General features: G+C 39.8%; 1 protein-coding gene across 6 annotated transcripts in view; it reads right to left on the bottom strand.

Annotated features, from left to right (window-relative positions):
• INPP4B (inositol polyphosphate-4-phosphatase type II B) overlaps positions 1-22,092 on the bottom strand; it is a 544,323-nt gene that overhangs the window by 243,582 nt on the left and 278,649 nt on the right. For 4 of the 6 annotated variants that reach the window (XM_054562864.1, XM_054562878.1, XM_054562860.1 and 1 more), the window contains exons 6-7: positions 3,133-3,251; positions 834-950 (exon numbers count right to left, since the gene is read on the bottom strand). In XM_054562864.1, coding sequence (XP_054418839.1) covers positions 834-950; positions 3,133-3,251 — 236 coding nt within the window. Of the gene's footprint in view, positions 1-833; positions 951-3,132; positions 3,252-22,092 lie in introns of those variants that run through there. The other 2 variants (XM_054562886.1, XM_054562893.1) reach the window with 2 other exon arrangements.

The raw sequence follows: 22,092 nt of genomic DNA, 5'->3' as shown, positions 1-22,092 counted from the left end.
TTCCAAGCGTCTCCTGGTGTGTGCTTCATTGTTGACCATCAAGGTTCCCTGCCTTGAACATAGACTAAAATCCATGTTAAAGAGAGATTAAAGGAAGAGGCTCATTTTAAATGTGCTCCTTGCCAATGCCTACCCAATAGCATTTTCTCCTGTCCTGAAATTTTAAGAAAGGCCTCTTGAGAGGTTGCTTGGGTACTTAACTGTCTACCCAGAAGGTCTGGTTCAAGTGGAGGAAAAGTCAGACCCGGTAGACTGAAGAATCTAGGACAAACAAAAAGTCATTGGAACTTTTACATGACTTTCATGGAAAGAGCACAATTAAGGCTTCTGCCTAGTGCTTCGATTACATTTGCTTTGGTGCCAGGAAAAATATCAGGAAATACAGAGGGAATTTCTCTCCATACTTTGGTAAAAGAATAAATTGAGAAAGTACAGCATTTGGTCAGTCCCATTTTAGAGTAATTACACCATCCAGACAGTTTTGAACCATTATTTAATTTCTTCCATTTGCACTCCAACCACAGTATTACGCCTTCAGCAACTTCTTAAAAAAACAACAACAAAAATATAAACCGAGAGGTCAAGCCAACTTTCCTAAAAAACATAAAAATCAGTTTCAGAAGCTTTCGCTCTTACCCAAATGCCATTTTGGCACTAAGCCAAATGAATTTTGGAAAAAAAAAATTCCAAGTAAACTATAAATATAAGACAAGCATCAACACATATAAATGCCCTCTTTGAAAAAAATGCAAGTTATGCTTAAAAAAAAAATCCAATAGTTTGGAAAAGCATAACTTCTTTTTCCAAAGAAAGAAAAAAGTACAGGTACTTACGGTGTCGTGAGACTTATCCTTGACATCATAGACTGTGAGCTTTATTTTGGTCTCCTCATAGATGGGATACTCAGATGGGAAGGTGACGCCCGTCAAAAACAGCGGGTCCCTTGTTCCCTGTAATGGCACAGGCAGACAACTTGGATTCAATAAGTCGGCAACTGTAGTCGGCAGCAGCAGTGACACATGAGAATACAGAAAGTGTGTCTGGGTCTGTTTGTTTTTCTAGGAAATAGTTCTATGAAGAAAGATCTGATTTACCAAATGATACTCATAGACAACAACATGGCCCAAGGCCCCAAAGTATTGATATAGCTGTTGATAGTAAATGCCCTGCCTCCTTGTCAGAGCTGCTAACCGTCTTGAAAACCAATTTATTTTCATTATATGCAGAACCCTACTTTGAGGTCAGCTGTCAGTCCATTTAGAATACATTTAATGGATATAACCTGTAACTTATGTGTATAAGCTAAGATATTGACTGATCAAATTAAAATGAAGCACTTTTCTCATAAAGAACCATTTGGAAAGCTTACGCTGTCCATTTATTTCCTTTCTGTAATGATTCCATGGAAAGCCATGCGCTGATAATGCCCATTTGTTTTTAGATGTTCAGCTCTGTGTTCTTCTCAGACCGATTAGAAAACTAATGAAAGAAACTAATTATGATGGATATGGGGCTATGAAATTACTGGCTCAGGATACAGTGCACAGGATATTTCAGTGTCTCAGAATTCATTTTTATAGAGCTGACATCCGACATTAAATTTTATATCTATATTTAAATATCAATACAGGGTAGGGCAAAAGTGGATCTACAGTTGTTTATATGGAAAATACAATAATTAATAAGTAATAATGCAAGAATAAACTGTCTCAACACGTACTCACAACTGCAACTTACTTTTGCCACACCACGCATTGCTGAACAGCATTGAGATGTTTGCGAGAATTTTATAAACCAGTTGTCTTTGGAAGTTTCTGAAAGCCCAAGTGATTCATTCACAGATTCATTCACGGATTCATTTATTTCTTCTCTTTATTCAGTGAATACTACTTCTATTCCTCATTGTGTTAGACACTTTAGAACAGAAAGTGAATAAAAACGCCAAAAACAACTACATACATTCAAATAGAAAAATTTGAAGTGTGCCAAAATAAATAATTTCTTTTATATTTTGACAATATTTTAAAACTAACTTGGAATAACACTTAATTTTTTTTTCTTATAAATGAACCATTGTACCATTTCACTTGCATTTTCTTTCTATGAATAAGACTATTTGTGTTTGTTCACCTACAGCATTCATCACAAAGTAGACCACCTTTGGAACCCAGAGGTTCCACAGGGCACATTCAGGGCTGGGTTGTTCCCATTAGAGAAATGAGAGGCGATCCGACTGAATGATTTATTCCACCAACTGCGTGAAGACACAGGTCAGCACTGAGCCAGCCTGGTCTGAGGCAGGTTCTTCTCACAGAGAAACTCCTCCTTCAAAACAAACAGAGCTGTCGGGTCTAAGACAAGCAGGCAAAGCTGAGGGAGTTGAGAGCGCACTTTCTTTAGTCCCAGACGCTCAAATAAGTTCTCTCTCGTCCACTAATATTGTGAAATGTCTGATAAGAATTAAATAATCAAAAGGGAAACACTTCCTCTTTTGAATCTGATCCAACACAATAACAAATTTCCTCTCGACACATTGAATGTTATGTTAGTAGCAATAAATGTAAATAGGAAATCTCTCATCTGATGAGTAATATTTACACCTTTTCCCTAGAAATATTACAGGTTCTCAAAATCATCATATACCTTTCTTTGGAAAACATTGTCCTTTAAAAAGGCAGACACAACAGCTGAGACTATGGTTTCCACAGACAGACTGAAGAATACAGGAAAAATGAAAAGGGCAAAAAACCATTTCACAAGTTTAAAACTTCTCTGGGTACTTTACTACTTTCTCCCCACCCCACCCCACCCCCAAAAAAACATTCATTCCATTTAATTTAAAATGTGTACGTATGTTTTTCTCCATTTGCCATTCTCTTGAGGGATTCAAAGTGAGAATTTTTCTTTCTATTTACTAAATAAAAATAAGGTCTTTTATGAAAAAGGCAAGTTGTTCCCTGTTTGTTTATTCTGGGGAGTTACCAATGCATGCTTAATAACCTCAGGTATGCTTTCCTAAGTGACAGAGGACAGTAACACAGCATAGCTACATGCCATGAGCTAACTTACTAGAGCTCTTGCTGAGAGAGAGAGAGAGAGAGAGAGAGACTCCCGAGCGCACAGCACGCTCACCTCCACAATCTCCGTGCTGCAGTACCTTGTCAGCCCCCGCTCCTCGGGGTGGATTACCGAGATCTGCACCAGGGTATTCAGCTTCCGATCACGGACAGGAGCCACCAGATCCTTGCATGCTGGCAGTGACAGAGGAGAGAGAAAGGAAAGAAACTGACACGGTATCTCAGGGAAAAACTTCTGTCCCGAGTTGCAAGTAAACCTCCCAGCCGCGCTGAATGAACTCTCGGAGGACTCTGGCTGGTTTTACAGAGGAAGTCCCTTGGAAGTACCTTACAGAAATAGGAAGTCACGTGCCGTGGAGCTGAATTCAGAGTTCATTTCCACTGACCACATTTGCAGCTCTTGCAAGTCTCAGCTGCCCTGGGATCCCAGTCCTAATGTGTGACTAGGCACACACAGCTCCGGGACTTGAATGACTTGAAACAGTCATTCAACCTTGGCCTTTAATTCATGCTCTTAGACTAAGTAAACTGAGTCAGGCCAACGCCAAGAAAGAAATCCAGCTGTCCCGTATTGACATGGCTGGGTTCAAGGGTTGGAACGCACACCCTCCCCGTACCTAGCCACTCCCTAGAGCCAGCCAGCCTCCTACAGTCGCTCGCTCTTGCCCCGGGACAGACACTGGACCGGGCAAAGAGGCCAGCCTACCACAGCAGCGTGCAAGCCACAGAGAAAGGCGGAAAGGCGGGGGAAGCAGAGGAGGGGTTAAAAAAAAAAAAAGCCCTCGGTCGGGGATTCCAGCCAGGTCCGGAAAGGAGAAATGTGGACTAAAGAGGGGTTAAACTCTTGTCCATGGGCCACAACTGTAGGAACTTTCCCTTGAGACACCAGGCTCGTATTACAGCCTCTCATCCCCTTACCATATTTACTCAAATATTTCCTCCTCCCACATATCATTCTCACCATTGGACCAAGAAAAATCCAAAAATATATTCCTCTGCAGCAAGCACAACATCTCCCGCACTGCGTTTCCTCCTTTGGCTCTGAAACAGGAATTTTACTACCCGCAGTTGCATCTTTAAGCATGATGCAAAGTTTCCTCTCCAGAGGGGGTTCCCTAGGCTCGGGGATGGTTCGATGCAGGCTGGAGCTGTGATGGGGAAGGGAGATCTAGCCGCGCCGGGGTTCCTGGGGAGAGTGCGCTGGGCTCCGGAGCATGCCTCCCCTTCCCCATGCCTCTGACCAGTGCAGAAAGAGGACCCGCGTATTTAAGCTACGGGGACAGAAGAACTATGGCGTAATAACTCTGAAACTTGAAAGCGAAGGTCTTTGCCACCTTTCAACTGCTTCCATAGCATCTCATTTTGTTGGTGAAGAAGGAGATAGCAGGAGCTTTGGAACAAAACAGGCCTGGTTTTCCTCCAGTTATACCAGCTAGGCAGTAACTTCTTCTTGCCAGACTTTACTCCTGTGTGGTATTTTCTCATCATTTTTCCATATTTAAACCACATGCTCTAGCTAAGGGAAGCATGTGGAAGAACAGAATAGCAACAGTTTATTTAACCCCCACTATTTTTGAAGCACTTTGGTAATTATAACTTTATTTCTCAAAATGGTGCTTTGCATTATTATTTCAGTTTGACCTATTAAGGGCGAGTGGCTTAGAAATATTGGGCGCTCACATTTCCATGACTAGACCTGTCTGGCGTTGGCTCGCATCGTGCACGGTGGCTGTGCTGCTTTCCCTGGCTCCCTGAATTCCTCTCCTGCACAGTGGCATTGCTCTTTGGAAGACCCATTACCAGCGCTGTTTACTGCCCAAACGACGACATCTACAGTTTTATAAAGTACTGATGTGAGGTTTCAACAATGGCAACATATTACCGGAAAGGGGGGAAAAAAACGTTAGATTTAGACTTGACTGTTCTTTGGTGGTTATTTTGATCATTTCCTCTACTTGCATTATGAACGTGTTTAACTTGATCACTCTCTTGGTTTTCTGCTCGGTGTACAGCCCTCTCTCCCTTTACTGATATTGACTTGCATCTGTTTTTGGATTTTAAAGCTGGAATCCATTTGTTTCAAACACATGCCTCTTGCCTACTTTCTTGCTTAGAGCCTTATCACTACCTTATGACACTTGCTCAAAAAAAGTTTCTGATTTCTTATCAGGCTTGATGGTGGGCTGTGGTTATTTCCCAGAAGCAAGCAGCTGTTCTCCATTTTACAAGAGAAACTCTCAGACTCCCTCCTAAGGAAAACAGAGAAAAGCTCCATTCAACTGAAATGTTCTGCCCAAACCAGTTTGCAGATCCCCCACTAATGATGAAGTAAAAACAATAATAATGGCACTTTGTGTTTCCTGATACTTTATAAAAAGAGAAAACAACAGCTCAAGCCATATCTTGGGGTACACATATTTCTTTTCTTCTCAAGAGCCCAGAGAATTTACTCTTTCCTAATGTTTATGCAGCAAGATCAGTCAGAATACCTGAGGTGTAGCCTAGATTCCCTGTTTTCTAGTTATGTGACATGAAGTCCCAAACTCTTACACTCTCAATTTCCTCATCTGTCTACCTATTTCTCAGGGTGGATGTGAGGAAGAAAGCATGCTCTTTTTATGAATGGACTTCTTTTCTATGAAAAATAGTTTACTAATATCATTATACTAATGTTTATCAAAATTAATACCAACATTTACCGGTGTTTAGTGTTATGTCATTCTGTAAAATAATTTTTATTGACTCAGTTATATTCAGACAACCCCTTAAAAGCTGTGACCAGGCCCAATATTTCTTTGTAAATACCAAACACAGTACATGAGTCATTGTATTTCATAAAGTGAAACCCATACACATCATGGATCTATACAGGCTGAAACTGTCTCCCTGGAGGAGTGATAAATGATGAGCGATCACAGAACGTTTACTCATTCGGTCACATCAAGTCTGACCTACACAGGCATTACTCAGGAGCCAATAGGAAGCCTGAAAAGTCTGTTTTCAGAAATCAAAAACTGTCCTATCAAGTCTTCCAGCCGTACTTACCATTGCCCATTACCCAAGCAGAACTCTGCTCTAGAGGTGACCTGCTTAAATGGCTTGCTTCCACTGTTTTGTTTTGTTAAGAATTCTTGATTCAAATGGGTAGTGACAAATAAATGCCTCTCTGCAATCGTTCATTCATCAGTAGGTTTTTATTTTTCTTTTTATTTCTTCCTTTTTACTGGCTTTGTTTTGGACTGAGCTATTTAAAGGTGTTCACAGAACCCGAAAGAGTTTAAGTACACAAGATGTTGATAGTTTGGGATTCAAATGTACTTGTGTCCCCTAAATTGACTGGTTGTTGTTGTTTTACTGAAAGGGGGGGGGGAGAATAACGCTATAGACATAATGAGAAATTGTTTTCAAAAAATTATAATTTGAAACATTTCTTTAGGATAACTAAGGGAGCTATAAAAGATTATTTTCTTGTTAACTTTGCTATAATTACTGGCAAGGTGAATGTCCACTTCTTATTGTTAGTGGTTGAAAGTGAGATGCCTATAGGTGTCTCTAGCCCAGATGTGCACAGGAGCCAGGAGGTTTTCACTCTACTGGAAGGGACTGCTCAGTAGAAGTGCAACGATAAAAGCAAATGGAGCTTCAGTATCTCGTGGCAGGGCCAGGCATGGAGCCAACCGTAAAGCCTAGGCCATGTCTGAAGGAGTGACCTCTATTCAAATTCATTGCCTGAAAAAATGAAAGTCCACCGGGGCTTGATTTGAGGATTTGTCATCCAAAGCTTGAAATCCCAATCACTGTGTAGGCTCAAGCTGTAGGAATCACACAAAGTACATTTGTGACTAAACTTAGTCAAAGAACCAGAAGCTGCCAAGCTCTGCTGAAGAGGCAAAGCTACGACTTGGACTCTCAGAGAGCACACAGCCCGTTTTGTGCCCAGCACTTTTTCAAAGAGTTGAGAGTCCAGAAGTTAAATGGCAGGGTCTTCCACCTTCTGGTGGAGTCCATATTCTGCCTACATGAAAATTCCGCTTTTACAAAAGATTAGGTTTTTGTTTCATTTGGCCATCACGTCTAAATCATGGTCAGTCTGCTGAATCCACAGAGCCATTCTCTCATTCTAGTCAACTTCGGCTGGAAGCCTACAACCGTTCCCTGACGCCTCTGACAGAAAGCTCAATCCCAGCAATAATTGTTTTGAGGTAGAATATAACTTTTTTCTTCAGGTGCCTTGGAACTGCGCCTGAACTGCCGCACAGGCCAAATCTGAGGGGGTCCCAGCCCCGCCCTGGGAGCGCAGTGCACTGGTGGGCAAAGGCGCCTGCCACAGGCAGCGGTGTGACCCGCGAGGGCAGTGCAAGGTCCCTGTTGACTACAAGCAACGGTCTCTTTCCCTTTAAGAACTCTGTCCTCTGTGAAGTCAGGTCATTTTTCTTGCCTCGATTCATTTCATTTGTCTTCTTGCCATTCAGCGTTAGTAGCATCTAACAAAGTTTATCTGCTTTCCTCCAGAATAAATGGCAGCAGCAGAGATGAGGGCGGGGCACTTGAACCAGAGTCTCCACCTGTCTCCAGTTCTGTTCCTCAATTAGCCAAAGGAGGGTGAGGCTTAGGGGCGGGGCCACACAGGACAGCACATACGAGATGAAGGAATTTTTTTTTTTTTTACTTGAGATAAAATTGTATTTGAAACCTGGAATCTAGCCTAAGGAGCTATATACCTTTAGATAAATGACTCTGTCTATTTGAGTCTCTACTTTCTTACCTATAAAATGAAGAAAAGAATAAATTTCATAGATTTGTTATAAATATCATATGAAGTAAAGTATGTATAAGGTAGGCAAATAATAGGCTCCCGAAATTATTAGTAACATGAATATGAACATAGTTGTACATTGGCACAAAAATGGATTTTACCTACTCAATATTCTCATAACAAATATGTGCTCAAGATATTCCAGGTTGGTTCTGATTTTGCATAACCTTATTCGTTTTCAGTAAAAGCATTTCATTATATATATATATATATATATGTGTGTATGTATGTGTGTATATACAGTATGTGTATTTGTGACTTTTTTCTACTTTTTTGTTTTCATAGCAATAAGTAAAAGAAATAGAAAAAACCCTTTACTGGATTATTTGTTAAATTCAGAAATCATATGTATCATTCTGTGACACCAAATGGGCACACTCACACTGGTTAATCTCTCCAAACAAGACACCAAACATGGCAGAAGGCTTTCTTTTCTGTCTGTTCTCAGATATGCTGCATGTAAATGGCCAACTCGCCCTCTAAGTAGGGGCTTAGCCAGGAAGTAGTTCCTTTCCTCTGAGGATAATAGCCTACAGGGAGGCATTATCTTAACAACTGAAGGGTCCCAAGGGTCATGGAAGGACTTGCCCTTCTGCCCTGCGTACTTCCTTCGTCCAAAAGGAACGCTGTTGATTCTAATAAAGCTTCTTCTTACAATTAAAAGGAGACGTTACAGACAGATCCCAGTATGCTCTGATGAAAGCATACCTTTTATTTTCCTTAAAGAATACTTATAAGGAACATGGAAGATGCCCCCAAGGGCAGAGAGGGCAAAGGTACAGAGGACAGGAGACAGTTGGAACAGAAAGTAGCCTTATATAAACAGAACTTTAGGGAAATGACCACCCTGCTCCCAGGTTCCTCAACATCACCATTCTTTCCTCACTACCACTAAATCAGCCACTTCCCAAAGGCTGTGGTGTGTCTAAGGGTCTTCCAGCCTAGAACACAGTTTTTTATTTACTTTTTAAAGTCCTAATATTTGGTCAGGTTTCTAAAAATATGTCATATATATCCTGTTCCTTGTACTTCAGAAAATTAGATGACACTGATCAATTGACATGCCAATTGGGTTATGTTTCCAGTCCAATAAATTACTGGACTTCATTACATGGTTTCCCAGTTACCATTCTATACCAATGATGACATCTAGATTAAACCAAGTTATATCACACTTAAAAAATGTGGTATGTAGCACTTAAAAAGCCTAAGAGCCCCTCTCTCTATCTACACTGCCATTATAAAATGTTTTCCTTTTAAAAACTTTCTTCTGCCTTTCAGTTTTTTTATTCTTTTTTCTTCTCGGGAAGACCAGAGTCTTCTGAAGACTAGGATCTCTGCCTCTACAGCTCATCGCTCCTAATGGGTCCAGAAGACAGCACTGCGTCAGTCCCGGGGCACCATCCCACAGTGATTCAGCCGCGTGTAGTTAATGACCGACTACACCGTGTCCCTGCCTTATACCAACACCCACACAATGCGAATATCACACGTGGTTAGAAATACTATTCATTCTTGAATATTTTCTTCAGGTGATTTCTTAGAAAAGTGTGGTTGTATATCATGCTGAACTGATTTATAGTCATTCATACATAGCCTTCCACTTCGTTCTGTATTGTCTGTAGAATCTTTCACATTGATTGAGCTGAGTGTCACATCTTGCCCCCCAAGTTCATTTTAGCTTATTTTCAATGGACCAAGCCTATTTTCTATAATTTTTCTGATTTGGCATTATTCCTTTGTGTTCTCTGCTATCTCAAACTTCCTCTCTAACATGTTTCCCTCATCAGCCTGAAAGGGGAGGTTATCATAGTCATCTCTTGAATATTTATAAGATTTGGGACTACTGGAGTCAGGGGTACATCTTTCTGAACAAACCACATTCCCCCTTCAGTCAAGTAACCATTTTTTAAGTCTATAGAAATAAAATAAAAATAAGTTATTTTTCCTCTTAACTGTTGTGTGGAAGATTTTAATTAAGACACGCCTCCTGAAGTAGTATAGGAACCATGCAAAGCTGCCCACATAAGCAACATTTTTTTGAAAAAGAAAAAGAAAAGTTGGTGTGGAAAAAGTGATTTTAAAAATTGGAATTATTTTTTTCTTTTTTTAAGGCACCTAATTTAAAATATTAATATTTCAAATTCAAAAGTAAATTCTTTCAAGGAAAATAAATATACTCACATAACTTGAACAAACAGCATTAATTTTAGGTTTCCAGAAAGTCAAAGGGTAACAAGTATAAGAAATCAGCCCAAATAATCAACATACATACACAGACACACACTAACACACACAAAGAGACTAAATAAACAAATAAATAAAGCCATACTAAAAAAAAGAATCCGCTACACATACTAAAATGATGCTAGACATTTTGCTTTTATACTGCCAAAATAAAACGCTAATCTCATACTAAAGTTATACATGAAGCTTACAAAGAAAACGGGGGTGTGGAACAGGAAGCACAATTTATGGCACACTTACTCTGTACAAGGTGGCATTAGACTTACACTTCCTTTGTGTGAGCTCTTGTCCAGAACAACAGTCTACTTATTGCTGCCTCATCATTTCACTAATTCCATATCCATATTTTTAACTAATCAGTCAAGTTTGTAGATCACAACATATGGCTCAAGGATGAAGACTACTTTATTTATTTATTTATTTTTTATTTATTTATTTATTTATTTTTACCAACAGCTGAGTATCAGACAGCCTGAATTAATATTTGTCAATAACATCATTCTGCTCCGTCTGGTGTTCTGCATGTTCGGTAGTGATTTCAGTTTGCAACAAAAATTTTAAGACTCTCAATACGATAATAGAATTCAAATAAAACTTTGAGGAAAGGATGAGGCTAATGCCAGAGGGAAAACACAGATGACAGAGTTATTGAAGAATACAGGCAATAATTCACAAGAGGGAATTGAAGAGATTTTATTAGAGAAATGCTACTGCTCTAGAATTCTTGCTACACTGAGGTTTGAGCACCACTGCTCCTAAATTTTGTTTCAATGGATTCGCTTATAAATTAAACAGATCTCTGTGATGTAAAAAGCTAGATTCAGAAAAAGGGAAATGGGTCCTGAAATAAAATGTGTTACATTTTCCCCCATAATAGAACAATATAAAAATATGGCACCATATTTCATATGTATCTCTGTGTGTGGAATAAAAACATGTTGGTATTTTTTTTTTTAAAGTGGCTAAGAAGATGACGCTGGCTTCTTTAGTTGGGAACATTTTACATACTAAGATAAACTACTCACTTAGTGTCATAGGTCAATTAAAGCATCGATGAAGAACCTAGTGAGAGAGAAAAAGGGAACCCCTGCCTAGAACAATGGTGCTCTTGGGAAATGCTCTACGATTTTTCCCCTTCAAGAGCAATGAAGACGCCATCTGTAGAGAAGGCAGTATATTTGCATATGGAAAGAACACATTGGTCTAAATCACTGTTGCTAGCACCAGAAGACTCCCATTCTCCAGCTTGTCTGGGCTCCCTCAGCTTCTCTTCTGTCAAGCCTCAGAAAATTCTGTTTTGTCTTATTTTCATGAATATTCCCTAAGTGGCTGAGACTCCATCTTCAAGCCAATGAATTAAAAACAAGTCTGAGCTTGTGTCTCTTCTGGTCTGGACATCCCACACTGAACGCGGAAGCCCCAAACCGGTCAGGCCTCGTCACCTACCGCCTCACGCACACTTGACTCTGTATGTACGTGTTCCAAGTGCACACTCCACTTCAAAAACAAGTGCTTGCAGCTTTCTGCTGTTCTTTTCAGTAGGAACATATGTGTTGCTTAAGAGAGAATGAAATGTTGTTCCAAGAATGGAAGCTGGTCCCTCTGAATACTAAAAGAAATATCTCATGAGTCAGCAATGAAATCTGTAGTATCAGAAGTAGGATTGCAGAAGTAAGAGGAAGAAACAATACCGGCTCAGAGGCCAAGAGGACATTTTTCCAGAGCTACCAGCTTGACACGAGAGGCAATAGGATTCCCTTTCTGGACAAACATAGAGCCTGGCACTGGATCCAGCAGTGCACATGGGTTAATTGGTTAGTTTGGGAGTTTGAGAGAGAATAAAGGAAATAGGAGTCTGGAATGTTGCCTTTAGGGGTTGATGCTCTGTTGAGGAAATCTGTGGTCCATTTGTCTGGACAGGAAGTATTAATAGTAAGCAATCCAGAAAGCAGTTATTCAATTTGGATGATTTCATGCAAAACACACTGATTCAAGGTCTGGGTTTCACTCCATCCCGACTGAAGCCATTTTTAGACATGCTTCCCAAAACCAAAATGTTTTAGAAGCATTGCATTTTTCATATGTATATGGAATACAAGAGCTTACATTTTAGAGCATGGTTCTCAACTTAAGGTTAATTTTTAAAATTTCAGTATTTTTTTCCTATAAATGTATTGGGCTGAGTGATTATACGTGGAATTATTCGTTGCTTTTTATGAAATTGCTCTCCCTCTAATGCCAAATATTTGACAAGTCAACGGAAAGTATTACATCAAAGCCCTACGTAGAGTAGACAATAAGGGGGGAATGGGAGACTCCAAGTATAGATGGTTCTGAGAGGCTACGTAGCCTCCATTTTATTGTCTCCATCTAGAACATTCTTTGAGAAAGGACAAGGTTTGAAGAGCTTGAAAAAGATAACTCCTGTTTTTCTTGAGTCTCTTGAGACAATCATCCGTGTAATTATCCTGTAGAAAAAAGAAAAATCTCAATATTCATGTTCAACACAGGGCTTCAGGGGTGTCATTTCTTCCCTCATGAGATGGTTGACTCACAGGAAATGAAACAAGCTGGGTACAGATACGCTAAAGCTAGAAATGACTAGTGATCCAGGAGACATGAGACAAGAGGAGGAAGACGAGTCTGCAGGTGAGAAAACAATTGTGGACTAGCTGTGGGGCACAAAGGGTCTAACAGTCAGAGCAAAAGCCACAAGTTTAACACTATGTCGAAACAATGTAGATCAGATAACTTGAAAGTGGGAGAGAGTGTTCTAGAGAATCTGAGTTTGAAGGGAACAAAGAGCCTGTCCCAGAATATTCGGGATCTCCAAGAAGAGCAGTTCGAACCCACAGTTCAGCAGAGCGCCTGCTGGTAACAGAGAATGCTTCAGAGCCTTAACTATACAGGAAATTTCAGAACACAGGGTAGCAGAGTCCACTACTCAAACTAAATTAAAGAAGAACCACCCTCTCAGCTCTTCCAGGACATGCGGTGACTAGGTAAAAAAAGAATACGAGGCGCCTTCTATCTGAAGGTCTCCATGGAATTCCTTAGTCCCTCTGTGTAGTAAACACCCAAAGGATCAGGGTTGCAGACCACAGTCCTGACTGGGTGACTTCAAATCTGTGATGAAGTCTCAGGATCCCCATCTGGAAATAGGAACAATAATTACAGTCATTCTTGCTGAGTGCTTTTGAAGATGCGATTAAATGTGTGGAAAATGAGATGTATTAAATTCCTAATAATACATTAATAAAGTACTTCTCATTTTCCTATATATTAGTTTAAACACCCTATGAAATAGCAAGTATTATCCACAACTTACAGATAAGGAGTGAGAGTTTGAGATGGTAAGGGATTAACCTAAGATACTAATTGGAATAGTGTCACTAAGAGGCCACGCAGGCACCTAGCACCAATTCTTTGTGCTTTAAGTGCACTACCGCACCCAATCCATGAAACCAGCCCGTAAAGGTAAATCGTTCAGAGTGGCACAGGTGGCCAGTAGCAGAATCAAGATTTAAAACGCTCTCAGAACAGCAGCTCAGCCCACGCTCTCGAACACCAACCCTGTACTGCCTCCTCTCAGGACTACACTCCATGGCCTGAAATAGGACCTCAAACCTCTGGACCCCAGTTCACTGCTACTATTTCAGTTATCTGCTATGCTTCTTACTATCTGTATATGTACTGTATTTTGCTGTGTATAATGTGCACCTATGTGTTTGGGCCAAACTTTCAGGAAAAAAAATCTTTCCTTTTAATTTTGTAATTCCATTTTTTATTTCTATATAAAACCAATTACCATACTGGTATTATTTTGCATATGGATATCTTTACTGCTTTCTAGAGTTATACTTTTATGTATAAGCATAAATAAGAGAATTAAAAACATTTAGATAGATATGGAATGAGTACTACCCATGTATAATGCTCATCCTTTATTTTTCCCTCAAAAATTTGGGCAGAAATTATGCATTATAGATGGCAAAATACAGTATGTTCTTAGGAGCAACTCTGTAACAAGATTGCCTGTTTCCTGACGCTGTTCTAATATAGACGTCTTAAAATTAATTTGTGCAGAATTTTGGGTGTAAAATCCTTGGCAGGTAAGCAATCATCTGCTAAGCAGTCTAGCTCCAGAACGCGTTTGTTCAGCTCTGCCTATGCCTGGTTCTTTTTCTCGGTTCTCTCTAGGAGAACCCCAAGGGCTGCCAGGTTCTATCCTTCCTATTACAACTCACGCTCAACAAAATAGCGATGGTTAAATAATTGAGGCCCTTGAGAGATTTAAAATAAATTGCTTTTCACAAGCCACTGTGTGAGTAATAATTACAGAACATTTCAAAGGTGTATCTACATATATACATTTATTTTAGAAAGGAATGTGAGAGGAACAAAGCAAAGGCATCCATGCACACCTACAGTTCATGAATATTTGCTGACTGCCTAAATGTGGCCAACATAATTCCAGGTGGCAGGTCGATAGCAGAGAACAAGAACACAAGTTCCCTATTTCATGGAGCTTATCATCTAGCAGGACATGAAGTTTAAAACAATAATTTAGAGAGCCCTTTCAACAGGGCAGTTAAATTGAGAATTTGGTTGGGGGGCGAGGATCAGGGAAAGCTTCTCTGATGAGGTGACCTTGAGGTGTGACCCAAATGTAGCAAGGAGTCGGCATGGAGGTCTGGGGGAGGCTACAAATGCAGAGCCTCAAAGGTGTGGCCTATTTGAGGAGCAAAAAGATCAAAGAGGCGGACACACAGTGAGCCTGAAGATCGGCACAGGCTAGGTGAGAAAGGCGTGCTCAAGGTCCTTCTAGAATGCGGAAAGTGTTTCAATTCTATTCTAAGGCAAAGGGGAGCCAATGGAGAATTTTAACTAGGGAAGTGTAGTAATCACATTTATATTGTTTAAAAGATTGTCCTGGCTCTTCTGGCAGGAAGGTCTCTGCAGGGGCAAGAGCAGACTCAAGGAGGCCTGCAAGGACATCCCTAACTTGCCCCAATGGGCCCAGGTACGAGATGAGAGCAGCTCAGAACAGAACGATAGCAGAGGCAATGGGGAGAGGTATTCCAATTCAGAATAGTTTTCAACATCAAAATTACAGGATGCGATGGATTTGATGTGAAGTTTGGGGAAAAGAAGAATCAAGGAAGATTTATAGTTTGGGGATTTGCATAGCTGAATGGGAGGTGATGTGTTTTACAAAGGTGGACATCCAGGGGCAATAAAATGTTTTGAAGGACAGCAGTGGGAATCAAAAAATCAGGTTTTAACTTATTTAAGTTTAAAACACCTCCTAGGCGAGCCATGGAGATATCTACTAGTCAGTTGAAAATGCGAGTAGGGAACTCCATGGACAAATGAGAACAAGAGTCACAAATTTTCAAAACCAAGGCCCATAAATGTTATTTAACATTTATGTTAGAAACTGCTTAGAGCAAGAGTGTGTTGAAGTTTTTCAACTACTGGGAAAAAATTTATGTTCTGAACTGGGTGAGTTTTGACCTGGAATGCCTTTTTTGCTCAAACTGACTTCTGCTCCCTCTGTCATTGGTAAAGTAGAGGTCACACAGGAGTAAGGGGCAGAGCATGTGAAAAGTCTGGGGCTTTCTCCTACCAGGCCAGTCACTTCAACCACAGGTAGGTCACTTAACTCGCTCAAGAGCCGGTCTTTGTTGTGAAATGGAGACAGCACCACCTTTGCCAACTGCAAAAGGTCAAAGCCCAACTAAGACACCTTTGGGAAAAGCCTGTCCTGTACAATAGAAATGAGAAGGGCTTTTCTGAAAGCCTGTGCTCCACTTCCCTCGGTCTCTTCTCTTCCCCATGACATGGTTCCCACGTGGCCTAGGGTACATTCAGGTGCCATCTGCTCAACAAGAAGGCTGACTGACAAATTTCAGGCACACAGACAGCAGCATCCTAACCCCGGCGGCTTTTAACTTTACACAAAGCAAATCCACCTAACGAACAAAGGCCCTGGATAGTCCTCACTCCTCGATCACCCCCGTCAGCAGCAGCGGATGCTGCGGAGGCACACGGGATGCTCCGAGCAGCCGCTCTCAGCCATCACACCACGGAGGGAAGAACGTGAGTAGGTAAATCACACAGAAACCGGACGGAGCATGTGGATCATGGGGGACAGATACAAAGAAGTTAGAAAGTGAGCATTAAAAAGATAAACTCTAAAAAAATAAAATAAAAATGAAAATAAAAAAACTCTAACAAATAATTTGTTAAACGCCTGTGGAACAATCAATTTGGCCCTACAAAGTTAAACTTGGTCAAAGTCCTCCTTTAATTAAAGCTTCTATGATACATTACTCAAAAAGAAATTTGACAAGAAGAACAGACATAATTTATCAAAGCAGAATTCAGGTAAATGACACAGTGGTGGCAAAAAGGAAGTAAGAAGAGAAGTTTGGTAGCTCACATACTTCTCATTTACTAAGTGATGTTAGGGATCTCAGCCTCCTGAAGCATTGCCAAGCCAGAATGGAGACCATGGCCAATAAGAACAGCCTATTTTCCGATCTGTTTCACACATTAAACCCCGAGTCCCCACAAACCATGGCCCACATGACAGACCTGTCAAGAAGCTTGAATTGTTTTACTTTCTCTTCTTTCAATTAAATCTCTAATTATTTCAGCTGTACAAAAACATGACGTGGGTCTTAGATAACTTTTGATTGCCTTCCCTTTCCTGTTCCTGTATTTCCAATAACCAACCACAAAGAACATGGCCTTTGGAGTTAAAATCCGTATTCTTCCACTTCCTCCCCGTATGCCCTTGGGTAAGTGACAAAATTCATCTGTGAAACATGAATAGTGGGAAATCTGTTGTAGGAGCAGAGATAAAATGTGAAAAGGGTATACAGCCTAATACTTGTTCATAAGTGATAGCAATTATTATGCACAAAAATGCAACGTCAAGACCCTATGCTCTAGGAAATACTCATGAGTGTGATGAAGTGATTCAACCAATGTTTTACTCAGAACAGTAAAGGTTAACTAATAATTAAGTGCATGTCAGATACCAGTTTAAGTGCTTTATGTATACTAACTCATTTAATCTTAAAAAGAACTTTGTACGTTAGTTGAGGATATCTTTCCCATTTTACAGATAAGAAAACAGAAATTCAGAGACATTGTGTAATTTTTCTAAGGCCATGTGGCCAGGTAGTAACAAAGACAGTATTCAAATCTTAGCGGTTCGCTTTGCATTCCCAAATTAGCTTGTGAGCTATATTGACTCCCCACTCAGATTGTAAACTGAAATCTGAGCATGAAATACAAGTACATTTCTATTAGCTGTCTACTATTTTTATTGTGTTGTGTTGTTGATAAATGGTTGTTTTGAAAAAAATATCTTCTCAAAAGTACAGCCCGCCCTCCAACATCAGCAGGTTTTGTATCTGTGGATTTAACCAATCCCAGATCAAAAACAGTATCTTCCACCCGGGGCTGGGAATCTGCAGACAGCCAATTGTATGCACCGTTCTATACCATTTCACATAAAGAACTTGAGCATCCATGGATTTTGGTATCCAACGGGGTCCTGGAACAAATGCCCCATGGATACCAACAGACATTAGAGTTACCTGCTACATACCTGATGCTGTCAAAACTGAGATGGCTCAAAGACGGGTACATTGGGATGGCCCTTGTGTGGGCAAACCGTGCACAGGCAGGCGATTGTCAGGAGCACGGCGTGACTACAGGGTCTGCAGTGTCTAGCTCAGCAGGGCCTGTGCCTCTTCTGAGTTCCATCTGGCACAGCCCCAATGCCAGCAAAACTCAGTTAATTCTTCCTGATGCCTACGCATGATTTGTTAACCATAAAACAATGCCAAAAACTTGTGTTCATTTAGAATTTTAGAACAAATTCCAAACACGTGTGCTACAATTTAAGCTATTGCAAGAGGATTTCTAGAGACTTAATTTATTTTTAGAGTGGGATTAGAAGTAATAAAGAGGGACATGTAAATGAGCATGAAACGCATCAACTTGGAAAATGAGCTCTAGGATTTTGTTTCATGGATTTAGCTACACCCTTTGCTTGAATTGTCCCTCGTGCTCATTCTAAAACCAACTGAAATCCTGCTCATCCTTCCAAGCCTGGTCCACCTCCTCTGAGGTGCTGTGTCTGACGCCACAGTTATATTTAATCACTGCTTGTGCCGTCCTTCCTTAGTTCTGGGCGTGTGCCTTTCTTTTGCCATGACCACAACTTGCCAGGCTTTATAGTCGGTCTCACCCACACCCAGAAGTCCTTGGGATGCAGGGACCAGCAAGGAGAGGGCACGGCCTAAAGGTTAAAAGCAGGAGACTCAGCATCAGAAACAGCTCCACTTGGACCCCGACTGTCACACAATCGCATCAGATCTCTGGGAAGCTGACCCTTAGGAATCTTAGATTTTTCATCTCTCAAGCACAGATAACATGGGAGAGCATGCTCTGTGCGCAGATCTCCTGGTTCAAATTTGGGGTCGTTACTTTACCTATTCATGCGTAAGTTTCTTTTCCTGTAAAACAAGGATGATGATAGAGCAATTATCTCATCATGAAAATTAAATTAATTTATATAAAAATTATAGGGAACAATGTGTGGTAAGCAAATAAGCTCTCCATAAATCTCAGTCATTGTTGATGTTATTATCCTGTAGAGTCTGGTGAGGAAAACATATCCTCCTCTTTGGAGGGAGGTAAGCACATAGTAAGATACTCGAAAAATGGAGCTCTTACTGCAGCACTACCGCACGCCCCCAGTGCTTGACACGACGCCTTATCATGAGAGGGTGTCCCCCAAACTATCGTTCAGTGGAATGCGATGTTTTGTAAGAAAAGTATCACACTCTCAGAACCAATAAGACAACAATAATTTTATAATGAGGCCACAAAGTAGGGCCAGCACAGGCCTTGCCTGATTCTTAGCAGTTGCTTCTCTTGTTGCTTGAAGATTATCTAGCAGTTTGTAGGAAGCAGTAATGTTTTTATCGATAGATTAAACATGAAAATATACCTCTGCACTTGGTATTCCCTTTAGCTGGCCCTGCATACTGTGTAGAGGGTAAAAATACTAAAGAAGATATCCTAAAATCCACTCTCCCACTGGAACTTTAAACAAGTCAGTGCTTCATAATCATTTATAGAACACAGACCAGAGGAAGTAGAAGCGTGAACATGGGAGAATTGGTAAGTTTGGCCTCCTAAGAGTTTTCTCTTTCAGAGAAATGTAGAAAACAAGAGCTGAGTTATAGCAATTCATAAAGTATAAATGAACCTGACATGCAGGTTAATGAAGGCTCTAGCGAGCTATAAAAGCTGTGACTGTAAAGAGATGAGACTGTTGTGTGCAGCTTATCAATTTGGGCACATTTTAATACACATTTTCAAATTCTAAAGACAGAAAACTGATCATATGATTTATATGACCTTTTTTCTAACTGAGCCATTAGAAGAAGCTCTCTGTACAGAATCCAAAATCAGGACACATAATTTAATATGTGATCCAAGGCAAGAAGAGAGTGTTTAAATCAGCACTTTCTTGGACAAAGCCTTAACAACCAAAGGAGGATAACCCTTCCTTATTTAAAGTCACTCGAATATTTGAAATAACCTACCTGAGGACATCTTGTCATTATAGCATGACATACTGTGAAAAAAAACTGAATTTTAATCATTGAACTCTAGGGCGGTACACATCACCTTACTGCCTATTGTTTTGAATGTATGATATATGTGATGTCCACATTCTTATAAACTTTCTATTGACCCTGGAGATAGTAAATGGAGGCACAGGACCATGAACATTTTAAACATAATCAGGGCAGTAAACTTGAGAAACAGTTCATAGCAATTTCTTTTATATCATTGTCAGTATTAGTCTTCTCTATACATTTCTAACAATGGTTTCAAGAAAGAAATGCATGCAGATTTTAAGAAATGATTTCTCTTCTTAAATGCCAGCTTTGTTAAAATGAAAATAAGCATTCTCCTGGGTTTTTAATGATTTCTCCCTTTGTGAAAATAACCAGGGTTTCCATACACTCCAATGAAACAATGAAAGATATGTGGAAGTCAAGTTGCAATTGTAGGGTGAATTATATCATTTAAATGCAGCCAACCATTAGAAATGTAGTTGAAAATGGACATAAGATACTCACTGTTTTAGTACATACTTATCTTGGGATAGCAAGATATTTTTAGCCAATTAGCTTGCTCAATTGACTAAGCATCTCCTACTTCATTTAGTCAAATAAAGATTTGGCAGGAGAACTTCAGCAAGAGAGCGATTTTTATAGTGGCATGCAGACAAGGCAGAAACAAGTCCTCAATAGAAACAAACTTATTCAAAGCAAAATGGCACCTGGCAAAATCAGCGGAGCTATTTTCTAAATGTAAAAGGCAAAGCCATTGGAGTTCTCAGTTTATTTTAATACTTTGGTAAATACTCAAGAATCAAATATCAAAAATTTAGTTGGAAAATTAAGAGGAAAAACTCTCTAATTTGTTTATTCTATTTTTGCTGAAATTATTTTTTGTTTTAAGATGTTAAGGGTTTTTTTCTAATGAAATAAATATGCACATTCTCCAACAATTATAGAAATATTTAAGTAATTACTATTCTCTCATTATTCCTTATGAAATGAAGTGAACTATATAATGGGTGAAGTGCTGAAGAATTTGTGGGATTAAAAGAATTAAAGAAAAAAAGTGACAAAAATGTACAGTAAAACCTATAGTGTCCTTGAAAGAGTAGTTTAAAAGCTTTTTTCTTTTTTTCAGTAAATAATACAGTTGAGGATGTTAAAGTGCTAAGAGACATAACAAAGAATTTAGGGAATGTACCTTTCAAGATCAACAATGCACTTCCCTGAAGACTGTAAATAACTTTCTTTTGTTTTATTGCTAGGCATTTCTTGCCCTGTGATAAGATAAAATTATCTATTGTATTTTTTGGATAAACATAAAAAAGGTATTTGAAGTTTGTCTTTTTTTTTAATGGGAGGATGATCATTATGAATCAATTCTCACAGCTGCTCATCTCTTAGATCTATGACCCAAAGCCAGAAATGCCAGTGACAGCAGCATTTTTGTTACTAACCTTCACTGGACTTTCAAAACGAAGAGCACAGTTAGGCCTTCGAACCAGACAGGTTGCTTTGATCGAAATAGAGGATGGGTATCTGGCCTCGGGAAAGCCGGTCCCCGGGTTGACCTGACACCCTCCTCACTCCGACGGCTTCTGCCCCCATTAGGTTACCCCCATGCTCCAGGACGCAAATAAGAAGACTCTATCTGTGCTTTGAAATACACTCCAATCACTCAAACAAATCACTTTTCAGATGGCCGATCAAAAATGGAAATTTAAAAAAATGTTTTTTTTTTCATTAAAAATAAAAGATGGTTAGATGAAGACTCAAGGAGTAAGAGTTAGAGTCAGTGAGTCAAGAGGTACCCAGGTCTCCTTGGCTCCTTTGCTCCCATTCTGAAAATGAGTGCTTTCTATGTCTGAGAACTCTAGGGGGGGAAAAAGTACAACTTGATTGGTATGACCACAGTATCTTCTTGAGTTTTCCCATTTCTGTTTCCCGATACTTGAGAAAACATGAAGAAAAAAATCTAGAATTCTTACCTGACAGCACCCTTTAGCTACATATGTAATAAAAATTAAATATTAAAAATAAATTATACCACGATCAGGAATACTGACAATACTGACCGCTGGTGAGGCTGCGGAGTAATGGGAACTCATACGTTGTTGGGAATGTGAAATGGTATATAGCCGCTCCAAAGACAGTGTGACAATTTCTTACAAAACTAAATACATTCTTACTATATGATCCATTAACTGAGTGCCTTGGCCTTTACCCAAAGGTGTTGAAAAGTTACGTCTACACAAAAACTTGCACAAGATGTCTGTAGCAGCTTTATTCA

The sequence above is a fragment of the Pteronotus mesoamericanus genome, unplaced genomic scaffold (assembly GCF_021234165.1).
Source record: "Pteronotus mesoamericanus isolate MK-2021 breed Mesoamerican mustached bat unplaced genomic scaffold, CSHL_Meso_final contig_163, whole genome shotgun sequence".
In the NCBI taxonomy this organism is placed as follows: domain Eukaryota; kingdom Metazoa; phylum Chordata; class Mammalia; order Chiroptera; family Mormoopidae; genus Pteronotus; species Pteronotus mesoamericanus.
The sequence above is the reverse complement of the archived record's forward strand: the minus strand, read 5'-3'. Positions and strand labels throughout refer to the sequence as shown.